The sequence below is a fragment of the Aricia agestis genome, chromosome 17, assembly GCF_905147365.1.
Source record: "Aricia agestis chromosome 17, ilAriAges1.1, whole genome shotgun sequence".
In the NCBI taxonomy this organism is placed as follows: domain Eukaryota; kingdom Metazoa; phylum Arthropoda; class Insecta; order Lepidoptera; family Lycaenidae; genus Aricia; species Aricia agestis.
The window spans coordinates 2,723,467-2,739,493 of NC_056422.1; the positions used below are offsets into that span (position 1 = coordinate 2,723,467).

The 16,027-nt window shown below is 36.7% G+C and overlaps 1 protein-coding gene across 1 annotated transcript in view; it reads right to left on the minus strand.

Moving 5' to 3' along the window:
• LOC121735430 (sialin) overlaps positions 1-16,027 on the minus strand; it is a 57,002-nt gene that overhangs the window by 40,546 nt on the left and 429 nt on the right. The window contains exon 2 of the mRNA XM_042126266.1: positions 12,259-12,313. Coding sequence (XP_041982200.1) covers positions 12,259-12,298 — 40 coding nt within the window. The 5' untranslated portion in view covers positions 12,299-12,313. The remainder of the gene's footprint in view (positions 1-12,258; positions 12,314-16,027) is intronic.

The window sequence follows — 16,027 nt, forward strand, 5'->3', positions numbered from 1 at the left end:
TTGTATAATCTAGCCAAATCTGTTTTCTGGACGTTTGAACACAGCGGAAAATCTGGCCATTTTTTTGGGTTTTTGAACGTTCATATCTTATTTAATAATTAAATTATGAAAAAAAAAGAAAACATAGGGACATTGTATTAGTGGCCGTAGATATTCAGGAAAAAAATTATAACTCTACTAGCATTATCCAGGGAGGAAACAGGGGACAACGTTTGTATGGAAAAAAGGGCGGTGTGGAATCCTCTTAATGTATTTCCGGACCTATACGACATGCAATCCTCCAAGAAGAGAGCGTATTCCCTCTTAAAAAGCCGGCAACGCACCTGCAGCTCTTCTTGTTTCGAGTGTCCATGGGCGACGGTAGTTGCTTTCTATCAGGTGAGTGGTGACCCGTTTGCTCGTTTGCCCCCTTATTAAAAAAAACGGCGAAATATTTATCTCTCAGATATTTTGTCTGCGCAGAATGCAGATGGCAGAATCAATTTTAATAAAATTCGCTATGGACATACTTTGAGACGCCCTTTATTTGTTAATCACGTAAAATTGTACTCGGGCGAACAAAGCTGCAGGGTTCTTCTAGTATATATACAGGGTGTAATAAAAATAAGTGACAATACTTTAGGGTGTGTACGTGTTCCTTGTACAGAGTTCACTGTGAAAGTAGCAGCGCTGAAAGACCAAAATTTTTTTCACTTTTGTATGGGGAAACTCGTGGCGCTCGGGCCCTTGCCCATACAAAAGTGAAAAAAAATTTTTCGTCTTTCAGAGCTGCTACTTTCACAGTGAACACGTACACACCCTAAAGCATTATCACTTATTTTTGTTACACACTGTATAATTAGTATACAATACCGGAATTATCGTACAACTTAACGGACGTTGTTCGTAGAGTCCACATCCTGAGGATGCTCCGGTGTTGGGGCGAAACGCGCGTCGAGGTTTTCAACCTGCATGGTGGTGAGGGGCCTTGCACGGATTTTCCAACATTATTGCTTGTGTGGTGGTGGTGTTTGCAGGTTCTTGCATGCGAGTGTACGCATAGGCAGTGTGGGAGGAGGGAGGTGCTGTACGCATGCCTATGCGTACACTCACTAGGTGGAAGTTGTTTTCGCGGAATATTGCTAAAAATAATAACAAACTAAATTTAAACTATGGATTTCCGCAAAGTAACGCCTGATTCCATTAACTATTATCGTACAAGTAAATGTTTCGAAATGTAAAAAATTGCAACATCGTGAGTCTTTGCAATATTTACGTTGCAAACACGTCGAGGTGCGGAAGTAACACGTAGCAACCTTTCACAAGGGCTGCGCCGGTCCTCAACGCCTCCGTGGTCCAGTGGTTAAAGAAACCCGAAGGTTGTAGGTTCGATTCCCGCGTCTCAAGTTCAGTTAGGACAATGCAGGACTTTGGAATGAGTTCGTTTCCAAATTTGTTCAAGAAATCATCCGATTGTCTTGACAAGAAAGATGATCCGTCGAACCCAGCACCTGATCTCTCGCCAGACGTGCCAGTCATCCGTCCCACTGGTAATATGAGAGTAAACGGGGAGAATGTGCTGTGTGGGCAGTGGGCACATACTTAGGCACTTCTAAAATCACCTTCTGCGGCCAGATTCCAACAAAACCGACCACCACCTTCAACGAAACCGTAGGCATTTTTGCAAGAACAATACTACATATGATACAAGTTACAACCCTGTAACCTTAGGTCCAATGCTGCAACCTCGTCTGAGTTCACAAGAAGTAATGTTCATAACTCACAAGATGTAATTAATGGCCGGTTTCATTCTTGGATCTGGTTTTATACTGGTGTTAAGCGTATCACGAATCACGATATCACGATTTTTTTCATGGAACTTTGTTTTTTTTTTTTATGAAATAAGGGGGCAAACGAGCAAACGGGTCACCTGATGGTAAGCAACTTCCGTCGCCCATGGACACTCGCAGCATCAGAAGAGCTGCAGGTGCGTTGCCGGCCTTCTAAGGGGTAATAGGGGAGGGTACGGAAGGAAATAGGGGAGGGTAGGGAAAGGAAAAGGGTAGGGGATTGGGCCTCCGGTAAACTCACTTACTCGGCGAAACACAGCGGAAGCGCTGTTTCACGCCGGTTTTCTGTGAGGACGTGGTACCTCTCCGGTCGAGCCGGCCCATTCGTACCGAAGCATGGCTCTCCCACGTCAACGTGTTCTACACCTAGCTTCATAAATAGTGTCAAAATTGTGCTAGCAGTTAAGTGCATTATATTTTTTCAAGTACGAGTATCAATACCAGAGTAGACAGAATGATATCAATACTTTTCAAAATAATTTCTTCAACCGTGTTTCTTCCTTTATAATTTCTTAAATTTTTACGTGGGAGAGCCATGCTTCGGCACGAATGGGCCGGCTCGACCGGAGAAATACCACGTTCTCACAGAAAACCGGCGTGAAACAGCGCTTACGCTGTGTTTCGCCGAGTGAGTGAGTTTACCGGAGGCCCAATCCCCTACCCTATTCCCTTCCCTTCCCATCCCTACCCTCCCCTATTACCCTATTCCCTCTTAAAAGGCCGGCAACACACCTGCAGCTCTTCTGATGCCGCGAGTGTCCATGGGCGACGGAAGTTGCTTTCCATCAGGTGACCCGTTTGCTCGTTTGCCCCCTTATTTCATAAAAAAAAAAAAACAACCGAAATACGTTGGTGTGTCAAAATAACCTTACTCTATAAACAGACTGGAAAAACTAAAAAAAATCCTCACACAAATGAGTTGGTGGATGGTCTATTCAAAATTAGTCACAAGTCACAAGTTATTTCATCTCTTGTCTGTTTTACCTTCCCTACCAAAGTATTTCTTTCATTTCTGGGGCTGACAACAATGAGACGACTTCCTTGTCTTCCGATAGTGCGTACGTGTGTATCTTAATTTCGTCTTCATTGTCAGTTTACAAGGCTTTTAAGCTCCTTATATTTTATTTATTTATTTATTTATTCACCAACAGAATCACATTTAACAAAGTACAAAATAATACAGCACAGTTTTTTATGGAAAGTGAAATACAACATGCTTTGCGACAATGAAATATTGTGAATGAAATAAGTATTATTAATTAACATTTTTGTAAATTTTCCAAAAAAAATATCCACGTTCTATTATTTTGAACAAGCTAAACAGAGACCCTTTTATTAGGAAGTCGGTTAAAACACACAGATCTCAAGTTCCCATCATCTTGCGACTCGTTTGTCGAGTAACCGTTACAGTATGCTAACTCGCTAACTCGGAGAGCTGCAGTTAACGGTGTTTAACAGTGCTGACCACGGTGACTTACTGCCTGCTTACACTTTCAACTCACCGAGTGATTTGTCAGATTAAATAGCGGAAAAAGGTTAAACGGGACAAAGAGTTAATCGGAAATCGGAATATTGATATAGGCCAGCATGTAAGTATTGGTCCAGACTCTTGAAATCTAGAACCCCAGGCTGGACGATATCCCAAAAATCTAGACCCCAAAGAGGAATGACTGGAGAATATTATTTCCGGTCTCCATAATCTGGAGGCTGGCGAATGCATTTCTTTCAAGATTTTGATGTGGTAGTACTATCAGAGAAGTTGATTCCTAGGCAGATGGGGGACCTACGTAGTTTGGTCGCGTTACGTCAAACCCAGCCGACAGAACACATTGACATGATCCGATCAAATGACGTTGGTCTGCCAACTGCCTAAATCAATTTCCTCGATGGTACATGCCAAGATCCAAGAATCGAACCCGCACCAAATATAAATCAATCTACCCACTACGCCACAACTAACAATCTTATACTCGTAGAACACCCTACCACACCCATACTTGTAAATGTTAACCTTTACAGCATCATAAACCATAGATTGATTTCTGATACCTTTCCTTATTCAAAGCTCATTTCCTGTATTTATGGTGGTTGTGATTTATGTATGTCCACCCACACCTTGAACCCATCACCACCCACCAGGAGAAAGTTATTAGCTGACTAGACGGCTTCCTTGCGCCCGCGCAGCAGATATTAATCCGACAGCCGGAGATCAGTTAACATGAGTAATTTGCATAATGGGTATAGCAATTTGATGAATATTGATAGAGCACATGGTGTCACAATGGCGAAGGCTGGTTCTTCAGATGGACGTCGTAGGCCGTAGTCTGTAATATTATGTAGAGGTTCCATTTCTTTAGAATATAAGAAACTTTAAGGCGAGACTATAAACATGGAAGGAACTGGCGCAATGTATCTATAATTTTTATAAATGAATAGCCATAGTGACAGACTTTCATTGTCTATTCTCCTGTAGAAAGAAACCTTTTCTATGTTGACCAAACTAGTCAGCAGTCTGCACTGCACACAACAGTTTTAGCTTACAATTTAATAAAAATTAAGAAAAATGCTCGTCAGACGTCCGTCACCTGCTCTAATTAGAAGCGTAGTGACACCTGGCACCGGCGGCCGGCTGGCGGGTACGGGTTCAAATTTCGGAACCAGTTCACTGTAATATAAGTAAAACGAGGTCATAATTTAGTGACAAGTTTTAGCAATCCTTTGTGGACAATAATTGAAAATGCAGTCGTGTTGCCAAGAGAAACATACACATATTAGGGGCATTTTAAACATTTTTGATTCCAAGGGGAAAGTAGGAACTAGGATTACGAAAATTAAATAGGCTATTAAGAATTTTGTAGTTTAGTTAGTTAAAAGTCCATTCTGATTTTGAGTCTTTTGAACGAACATCTATAGGATAGTTTGTATCTCGGAAAAGTATTATTTTTTCAATACTTACAGCACAAACAAAATTTGTTTTTATACAAAAAAATTATACAAAGTCGTAGGCAACTCTAGTTACAAACAAGCTCAATGATTAGCCGAAAACAGTGCAACAAAAACAAAACTGACACTTTGGACAATCGTTTTGCTCTTTTTGTGTGGCTAGAGATCGCCCAATGGTCGAAATTCGACCCTTGTTTCAACGACATAAGGACTACTACCTATATTTTGTAAAAAAATATTGACTTTATCATATTTTTTTCAACTCTTGTCTCTAGGACTCAGCTCACTCAGCTGATCTCAGACTGGCCGTGTAAGCATTGTCTTATAGTATCTAAGATTGAATAAAAAAATAACTATCATCCATTTTCAATTTGTCACCTTGTTGTCGACAGACTTTAACCATAAATAAAAGAGTATAATTCGTATGTATAGGCTTGTCACTCAAAAATCTGTCATTTTCCTAGTGGGTGTGTTGTAGTGTGTGTAATGATTTATTTGTTAAAAAAATTTATGATAAAAGCATAATTTCAAAATAATATTAGCTCGATGCACTCCTTCACCATATAAAATATAACTGCAAAATTTCATTCACCTACATTTTCCCATTTTTCGTCAAAAGGGATACAAAGTTTTTGACTCACGTATATAATATATAGATTCCGTAATATATAGATTCCGCGAATTCACAAGAACGTGTATTGTTATTTGTCTCAGGTTACCACGAACTCATCTACGCCAAGGCCACACGAGCCACCCATGCAGACATCCTGGTGCCATCAGGAATTCCAAGAAAATTGATCGACAATAATAAAACAAACAAACCCTTTACAATAATAACATAGATCTCCTGATGGTTGATGATAGCTACCAGTTACCACCTGTCCTGGACTGTTTGGCATAGCTGGGCATTTGTCCAGAGCGGCAAAATTGACTTATTCCTATCTTCCAACATATCCAATATCCATTAAGCATGCACCACCCAAGTTAAAAAAAATTACCTTCCAATCCCACTTCAGTTTGGATAGTGGAAATATTTACGTATTTTATTTAAGTAATTAAATAATTATACACTTACCTTGCACTTATTCCACTTTATTTTAATATATTTATTACAAAATTGTTAAATACACGACTGGTTTCGAAAAAATCATCATCAGGTGTACCGTGTACTGCAGTATGCTGGGATTTTTTTCTTTAGTTTAAGCGAAAGCCGGCCGTGTATTTAACAATTTTGTAATAAATATATTAAAATAAAGTGGAATAAGTGCAAGGAAAGTGTAAAATTATTTAATTGAAGATGAATTTCCACCAAGAAGTGACAGTACATTCAATATTTTATTTAAATATTCCCCTCTAATAACTCCCAACAAAACTAGCCCATGACTTGTATGGTTTTCTGTATGTAAAGGGCGGCGAAAATGATCTTTGCCTGGAGCGGTTAAGGTGACGCCTTGATAATTTGGCTGCAGCGATATCGATTTTTCTCAACAATTATAAAGCTAAGAAGTTAAAGTTCATTGTCAGTATTCATCATGTCCTTATGTTTGAATTACCCATAGCATAACACGATTGGTCAATTAATCATAAATACCTCTATAAAAACTAGGATTCTAATTTTGCCAACAGAGGAGAGTGATTTAAGCTTTCAGTACATAGATTAGTTCAAGCATACACTATAATTTGCCCATAGCTTATATCATATATGAAATATTACCTATTATATGGTCGCCGTTAAGCATTAGTGTCCTAACCCACAATTTTTTTGTCGTTAAATTTTGAATGCAGTCTTGTTCTAAATCATGTAAAGAACATAACTGCATTCATAACTCAATACGTAATTTTTGTGTGGGTTAGTACACGAATGCTTAACAGCGTCCATATATATTATATATGTCGCAGGCCACTGGTTAAAATAGCCGTTCAATCAAACAGCTAGCCCTTCGACTGAACAACGCCATTCAATCACACGGCTATACGTCGTTTAGCCGATTAACAGACAGCAACGTTCAACACTAACGCTAGACGACGCTTACCTAACTGGCTAAATGACAAATTAACTAAGGTGACCATTAGTTTAGTGTTATTATTATGTACACAAGCGCAATGATAACAAGCAGAATAAATTGTATTCTAACTCATTTTGAACACAATTGCATTAAATACCTTGGTAATGCATTTCATATTCCCGTAATCTCGAATATTTGTTTAAATTTTGATTCATTCGTATCTGCCCCCATAATTTCTGTCACTTTAATAACACTTGTAACGTATATTTACAAAAAAATATCTTAAGGCGAGGATAAACCCCAATTTGTTATTCCGTGACTCCCGGTTTACCTAGTCCAATATAATAACGAAGTGTTCAAAAATATGAGATATAAAGCACAATATTTAAAATACCATAACCGTAAACATTTTAATAAAACTTAATACTTTGGCTGTAATTAATTTACAAACTCACCTCCGAAAAAACTCTATTTCATCGAAATATAAGTATTAACTAGGATAATTATAATTTTATTTGAATAAATTGTTAGTAAATGTATATTAAAATTTCTTTAACCGAACAGTTTTGTTTCTTAATATTTATTTCTAAAGATATTTAAAAAAAACATGAAAAATAGAGAAGATCCGCCCTTGTTGTTACAGTTTTATGCTAAGCTAAAATTAATCTTATTGGGATGCGTATACGCTTGGTCTTTGGTTGTGTGCAAGGTTATCATTTTTGATTGAGATTAATCCCCGCCTTAATACAATCACAAAACACCGGCTAGTTGACGCCATATTGTAAACAAAAAGGCACCTAGCGCCGCGTGAGCGCTGAGCCAATTCAATCAAACGGCTGCTTTTGAATCAGCTGTAGTGTTGAACGTTTTGAGCGACTGAAATATTCAATTAAAAAGCTAGACGTGTGATTGAATTGATGAATGAAATTGAATTGTTTAGTCAAACGGCTAAACAATTCAATTTCATTCAGCGGCTGTATGATTGAACGGCTATTTTAACCAGTTGGCTGCGACATATATATCGGCGCGAAGGTAAAACCGCCGCTAATTCCTAGCGGGCTATTTACTCAGATTACTTTAATTGAGAGTTTGTTTATGTTATGCAGTATGCTCAAGCAAAGGTGTACCGCCATCGATTCTGTGAACGGAGGTGACGCCACTCCTTTGGTGGGTTGCCGAAGTGGCCGCGGGTCGGCTAACAAGAGTCCTATAATTGTTTTAAATGTTTACATTGACTGATCACTGCACTGGTGCATAATATATATTCTGTGACTGGTGTGCCGTCCATTCTAGATGTCGTTCTTGAGCTGCCCGCCCCGAGTGAAGTGATTCAAACGCTTGAATTACTTATAAGTGTTTAACTAAATATTATGAACTCTATTTTACAATATTAGATTATTGTTAAATGTCGCACAGAGTTACAGTGAGCGAGCAAGAGGTGGCTATCAACTGACTAGTGTGGGCCTAACTACTCGTATTGCTTATAAACTATGGAGGGGTACGAGGCGCGGGCGGCGAGTCCGGCGTCTGCGACGGCTGGTGCGGGCGGCGACGACAATGACGCTGTGTTTACATTGGTGTCGCATTGTTCTGGTCCCAGGAACAGCGGACGTCTAATGGTTTCGATGATAATTAAGTCCCGTGGTTAATTATCGCCGAAACCTATTATATATATTATATACAATGAACACAACACCACCTATAAACATCCGTATGTTTATAGGTGGTGTTGAGTTCATTCTATGAAGAGAGCTATGTGGGCCTCTTTGTTACGGTAACATAACTCCCGCTCCGACATATATTTATGGTTTTTAAATAATTATGCGACAAAAACCATTTTGTCGCTTACGCCCTCTCCATTTCTAGCTGTTCCATTTCTTCTTTTCTGAGAGGCCGGCCCCGGCCTCTCATAGAAAACAAGCGATCTAAAACATATCCGAAACGATTTTTTACTTTAACGCAGCGTCACCTTAAATAGCTAGCTATTTAGTTGCTTTTAGGAATTAGCCCTAAAGAGTCGGAAAGACAAATACCCGGTTCGATGCTGTGCCTGTGGGGGTATAAATAGAAGCCTCAAAAATCTTTAACTATTAAGTAATTATTGAACTATAAACTTTAGCAAGTGTTCATGTAGAAAACTATGATAGCTCGATTCAGGAATGTGACTCTAATTGATCCGCAAGGCATAGAGGCTAGAGTAGACGCTTATTATCACTCGATAAAAGTAAAACGTATAGAGCGGAAATATGTCCGATTGTGTTTATTTTCATAATGGCCGCCTGCCAGCGCGTCTACGTCAGCCCTCACGAGTCACGACTTCTGTGCAAATATCTCAACGATATTATTGTGGCTAATGTGGCTATTATGGTTGTTATGGCTATAATGGCTAGTAAGTATGGCTAAATGTATAATATATATTATTATTATAGTTAATCAGGGTAAGTTAGGACACAGGGTAAGTCCGGATAAACAAGTAAACGCCAAAGTAACCTACAGTTACGGTACTATAACAGTTTGCGGTTGCAGTGCAGTATCAAGTATGACGTATAAATGCCCGTAGCGCCAGGCAAAAAAAAAAACACTGACTAATTTGGTGATAAGTTAAATTATCCGGACTTACCCTGTATCCGAAGTCCGAACTTACCCTGATTAACCTTACTACCGAAATACTGCCAACTTTAAATAGAAATTGAAACTCGAAATTATTGTTTGCATAATAATTACTTACTAGCTATTTGACCGAGCTTTTGACCGAGCTTTACTCGAAATTTTCTAAAATGATGCCTAGCTAGATCGACTTATCGCCCCCGAAACCCCCTATAACCCCCGATTCCGAGATTCCAATTATATCTTAATATATATATTTCTTGTGTGCGTGTGTATGTGACTGAACTCCTCCTAAACGACTGGACCAATTTTGATGAAATTTTTTGTGTGTGTTCGTGGAGATTCGAGAATGGTTTAGATTTACAGTTTGGTCTACTGGAAAATGTTTTTTCAATTAATTTCTTATTTATAAGGAGTTGTTGATTTTGGAATGTTTTACATTAGATCCGGATGGACGTTGCCATGGTGACATAATTATTTAGTCACTGCAATAATAATATGGGCGAAATACTTTAAATGGCAAAACAACGTTTGCCGGAACAGCTAGTATACTTATAAAACTACATGTCCTGACTGACTGATTCATCATCGCTGAGCAAAAACTGTTAAAGTTACAGCCACGAAATTTGGTGAGTAGGGTTGTTTTATTAAGTAGACACCCACTAAGGAAGGAATTTTGAAAATTTTACCCCGAAGGGGGTGAAATAGGGGTTGATATTTTGAATGAAAGTCCGTCATTTCTTGAGTTAGAAACATGAAACTTTATTTTTGGGTTACTGGTTAAAAATGAATGGATAGGTATTGAAGGGTTTTTGGAAATTCTACCCCCAAGGGGTGAAATTGGCGTAGAAAATTTCAATGAAAGTCCGTCATTTCTTGAGTTAGAAACATGAAAGTTTATTGACGTTTGCGTTTGACGTTTGCTTAAATAGGGTCCCGTTTTAACCTTTGTATAAGGAACCACAAAAAGGGGGAAATTATCGAACTTTGTTATTATATTATTATGTTAAGGCGGACGAAGTCGCGGGCAACAGCTAGTATATATATATAATATAAACAAGAATTGCTCGTTTAAAGATATAAGATAAGATAAATCAGTATTCGGTATCATGATTTTAGTGAAGCTTGTTTACATATCAAATCAAAATTATGTGAAACGGAACACTGCACCGCGAATTAGGACAAAAGGAGTAAACAAAATAAACAAATTAACATAATTTATCAATATTGGCTAACTTATTAGCGTTGTAAAAGCTGCTGGTATTAGAACAAGAGTCTGCTATAGAGTAGAGACGAAACTCTCGATTATGAAAAACAATTTTTCTATTCTTAAACAATAAAATGCAATTTAAAAATGGAATGTTGAATTTATTATGTTCTATATTCGAAATTAAAAGTAGAAAATATCAGTGCGCCAGCGACCTTCCCGCCTACATAGGACATCCACTAGCATACTTTGGTGGCGGTTCATAATATTGCAATAAAGTTTATCTTTTTGTCTTTTTATGTATATATTTTAAAATATTAAGGACCTGTTTCACCACTTTCTGTTAAAGTGCCTAATAGGCTATTCACAACTTTTTTGACAGATTTTCCATACTTGATCTGTCAAGTTAATTGGTGGATAGCCTTATCAGGAAGTGGTGAAACAGGCCCTAAGTACTTATATTGGTTCTTTTTCTATAAACGACAAGAAGCTTTGGATAAACAAGAAGAAATTTTATCTACGCTAAACTCGAAATATGATCTGTAGTAACATTTTATGTTTTTAAAACTATTCTAGCCATACTTAAATATGAATTATGATATAGGTAGATTAGATAAACCGTAAATAAAATCAGCCAAGTGCAAGTTGGACTCGCACACGAAGGGTTCCGTACCACAATAGAGCAAAAATAAGCTGAAAATTGTGTTTTTTGTATAGGACCCCCTTAATTATTTAATTATTTTTTTTTATGACCCGTTTGCTCGTTTGCCCCCAAACGAGCAAACGGGTCACCTGATGGAAAGCAACTTCCGTCGCCCATGGACACTCGCAGCATCAGAAGAGCTGCAAGTGCGTTGCCGGCCTTTTAAGAGGGAATAGGGTAATAAGGGAGGGTAGGGAAGGGAAGGGAATAGGGGAGGGTAGGGAAGGGAATTGGGTAGGGGATTGGGCCTCCGGTAAACTCACTCACTCGGCGAAACACAGCGCAAGCGCTGTTTCACGCCGGTTTTCTGTGAGAACGTGGTATTTCTCCGGTCGAGCCGGCCCATTCGTGCCGAAGCATGGCTCTCCCACGTACAAAGTTTTACCAATTTAAGATATTGCAACTTTGGCAGCTCAAATCTTCGAAATGTGACACTTTACGCGGTTTTGTCCAAGATTATTTTTTGTTTGTATTGATGTTAGCTAAGCATTTTTGAAAAAATATTAGCGAACGCGAAAAAACACAATGGCGGACAGTAGGTCGGCTAGGCTCCATAGAAAAATCTTCATACCCCTTTATTATTAATTATACAAATACAACTGAGTATTTCGTGATTATTTCAAGTGCCTAATGTGTTGCCGTTATTGATATCGAGCAAAAATAGCAAAAAAAAATCACGTTTGTTGTATGGGAGCCCCCTTAAATTTGTTAAAGCGACAACAGATATACACAATCTGTGAAAACTTCAGAAGTCTAGTTATAGCGTTTCTTTAGTTACAGTCTGGAGACACACAGAAAGACAGACGGACAGACATTGAAGTCTTAGTAATAGGGTCCCGATTTTACCCTTCGGGTAAAACCCTATACATCATACTAAATCTAAATACCTTCACAAAAACCGTTACTTTTTTGTGAAAAAAAATGCAGCACTCATTCGAGCAGTCAAAAGTAAAAAGTACTCACCCGTAAAGTTTCTCGGAAACGACTTCTCAGCTTTGGCCATGACGATTGAAATAATCTGAAAAAAAACACAGTTCATTGAACTCCAGATCTATATTACGTTCAAGAAATTTTAAACGATTTGTTGCATGCTAATAGCAAGCTAATAGACGTGTAATTAGCATATTTTACACTTCAGTGCCTCTGCGAGAAAGTCGGCAAAAAAATTAGGTAACGAGATGCCAATAGTAAATAATTGTTCCAAATGCTCACATGTCACATAATATTTAGGCTAATATAAATGCGAAAGTGTATTTGTCTATTTGTGTTTCTGTTACCTCTTCACATTCGTTAAAACCGCTAAACCAATATTGATAGTAGAAATACTTTGAGCTCCGGAAAGGATACGTAGGATAGTTCAGCCATAGAATATATTATAATAGTACTCCGGTTCAGCTCTGGATTAATAAATAGGCCGTATAGCCCGCAACCTAGAGGCGGCAGCTTCCATAAGGGGCTGACAGATTACATGGGGGGGTGAAAATAAAGTGGCCTATACTAATAAGTAAGGTTAATCAGGGTACGTTCGGAACTTCGGACACAGGGTAAGTCCGGATAATTCAACTTATAAATTAGTCAGTGTCTGTTTTTGCCTGTCGCTACCAACTGCACTGCAACAGCAAACTGTAGTATCGTAGCGTAAATGCAGCTTAATTTAGCGTTAACTTGAATCACCCTGACTTACCCTGTGTCCGAACTTACCCTGATTAATTAACTAAGTACATTTAAAATTCGGCAATGGACTAGTTCTTATCGCGGAAAATTGTGTAGTTCTACAACATAAAGGGATGCGGACTATAATATTGGGACTTGATTAAAGATATTATAATTTACTTTGTAAATTTTAATAATAATTATACAATATTTAAATATTATGGGAGACCCCTTAATTTTATTTTTATTAATAAGTACACAAAGGGCTTTGCGAAAATTTCAAGTGCCTACCTGCTGCCATTATTGATTATGAGCAAAAACAGGCCAAATAAAAACACATTTTCTGTATTGAGCCCCCCTTAAATATTAACTTTGTTTTATTTTTAGTATTTGTTGTTATAGCGGCAACAGAAAATATGTAACACAATCTGTGAAAATTTCAGAAGCCTAGCTTTTTGAGATACAGCCTGGAGACAGACAGTCGGACAGATATCAAAGTCTCAGTAATAGGGTCCCGTTTTTACCCTTTGGGTATGGAACCCTAAAATGTGCTTTTTATTAGTGCAACTAGACTAAGACATAACATTATGACATGATGCTCATAATATAATAAATAATAAGTAATATTAATTTTAAAATAATAACATAATAATTAATATTGTTTACAGTACAAAATTCTGCAGTAAACTTATTCAAAAAATAAAACAAATTTATCAGTTAAACAAAAGTAAATAATTTTACGACATAAATGAAAGATTTTGATAAAAATTTTCGGAATATCAAAAGATTTTTGTATAGATAACTAGCTGTCCCGGCAAACATTGTTTTGCCTGTTTTCCTGCTTTTCTCTTGTTTCTAAAATTAGAAACCCTCCTGAAACCAATTTAATATTCAAATTCTTATCATACCAAATTGGTAGCACCATTGGCAGTAACCACTAGTAAACCTTATCAATATAGTGATAAGGTTGGAAAGTACCAACTTGTTAAATGTTGCGACTGTACAATGTACATAGTGCGGCCTTGGTGACTTCCTACACTAGCCAACTTACAACACTGTTTGCAAATACACCAAGTGTACTATTTCGGAAGAGGTGAAGGTCTATCAGTCATCTAATTTTAGGGCCTTCAAGATTTCATGTTACTATGTACAGATATTTTAATAAATATGATTTAATATATACATATAAATAAAGTGAGACAATATAACATTACATTGTTGAAATTTTAGAAAGTTTTACACTTGGCATTGATGTAACAGAAACGGTGATCATAATATTTTTGTGCAACAAGGATCTCCTCTAAAAATAATTTTATTCAAGAATGTGTAATGTTTGTTAAACAAGTAAGGTAATGAGTGTCAATAAATCAATGAAATGCATATCACAGTAAAGTAAAGGTCAGTTCAGGTTTCAATGTTTTATGTATTCAGTACATTTTTTTGTCGTGCTATAAAATTTTTTTTTCCTTTTTTTTTATGAGATATTGCCAAAGTGTTAACAAATTTTATAATGTTAATAATGTTCGGTTTAAATTTTACTTTGAAATGCAATCTCATATATTTTCTTGAAGTGTTCTTTCCTTAAGAGGATAGAAAATTTGTATACTTACTTAAATTTTGGAAAAATTATTAATTGTACTTACTCAAAAACATTTTCATATAAGTGCATTGAAATACTTTTAAATTTACCTGATTATAATGTTATATTCTATTTTTTCATCTTTATGGATTTATTTAAAAATAGTGTAAACAAACGTAATGTTTGCGTCACTATCGACGGTTCAGGAATACAATAGTTTATTAATTTACATCTGATTAATTTTAATTGTGCTACTGTTATTATGGAAAGTTCATATCTTATATTAATTTAAAATTTATTTTAGAGAACATCAACTATGGTATATTGACAGCAAGATGCTGTGTAGAAAATATACATTTTAGTACTTATTTAATTTTTTATTGATCATGATTTGTGGTACCCCCATGGCTTGGCTTTATTATGTCTGATAAATATGGGATTATGAGTGATTTATTTTGTAATTTATCTCTGTGGTTTTGAAATTGGATTATTATAACTTTTGTAGGTTTTGTGTTCAAAATCTAGAAATAACAGTGAATTCAATGAAAATACTGTATTATATCAGAACAATGTGTAAAGTGTTTTATATGTTTGTTCATTTTCAGGTTTCCGTACCCAAAGGGTAAAAACAGGACCCTATTACTAAAACTTCGATGTCTGTCTGTCCGTCTCTCTGTCTCCAGGCTGTATCTCAAAAAAAGTTGATTGCTAGAGAGTTGAAATTTTTGCAGATTACGTGTTTCTGTTGCCGCTGATAACAACAAATTAAATCAAAATATATTTAAGGGGGGCTCCCATACATCAAACTTGATTTTTTTTGGCAATTTTTACACTAAGTAAGTATATCAATAATGGCAGCAGGTAGGCACTTGATATTTTCACAAAGGTCTTAAATATATGTCCACTTTTATAATTAATAATAATAATAATAATTAAATAAAATAAAAATTTAAGGTGGGCTCCCAATGCTCCCATACAAAAAACACAATTTTCGGCCTATTTTTGCTCTACGACGGTACGGAACCCTTCGTGCGCGAGTCCGACTCGCATTTGGTCGATTATTCTATAGACTAAAGTACGAAGTAAAAGAAAACATTTTTTGTCTCTAAATCAGTTTTGACGTGATCGCAACAAAATTAACAAATCGCATGCGTGAAGACCGAAGAGTGAAGACTGTCAACTGGAGAAATGAGAATTTGTGAACAAGCTTTAATTGTTTTGTTGTTCATGTTGTAAATCGACAATATTATGTTGTACTATTGTATCCTAAAAGCTGTAATACAAAACTGATCCAACAGCTATTCAATGATCCCCCATTAGTCATTATAATTAAAATTCTATCCGCAACAGCTGCACGGCAACAATGCAAGTAAAAGCTGACTTAAAAAATCACATTGTACTCTATACCTAAGTTCAATATACAACGAAACATGTAAAGCACAATGTAAAGTAACAAAAAACCGTTTTTTACAATTAAAATGCAGTTTTTGAAGGTAATTT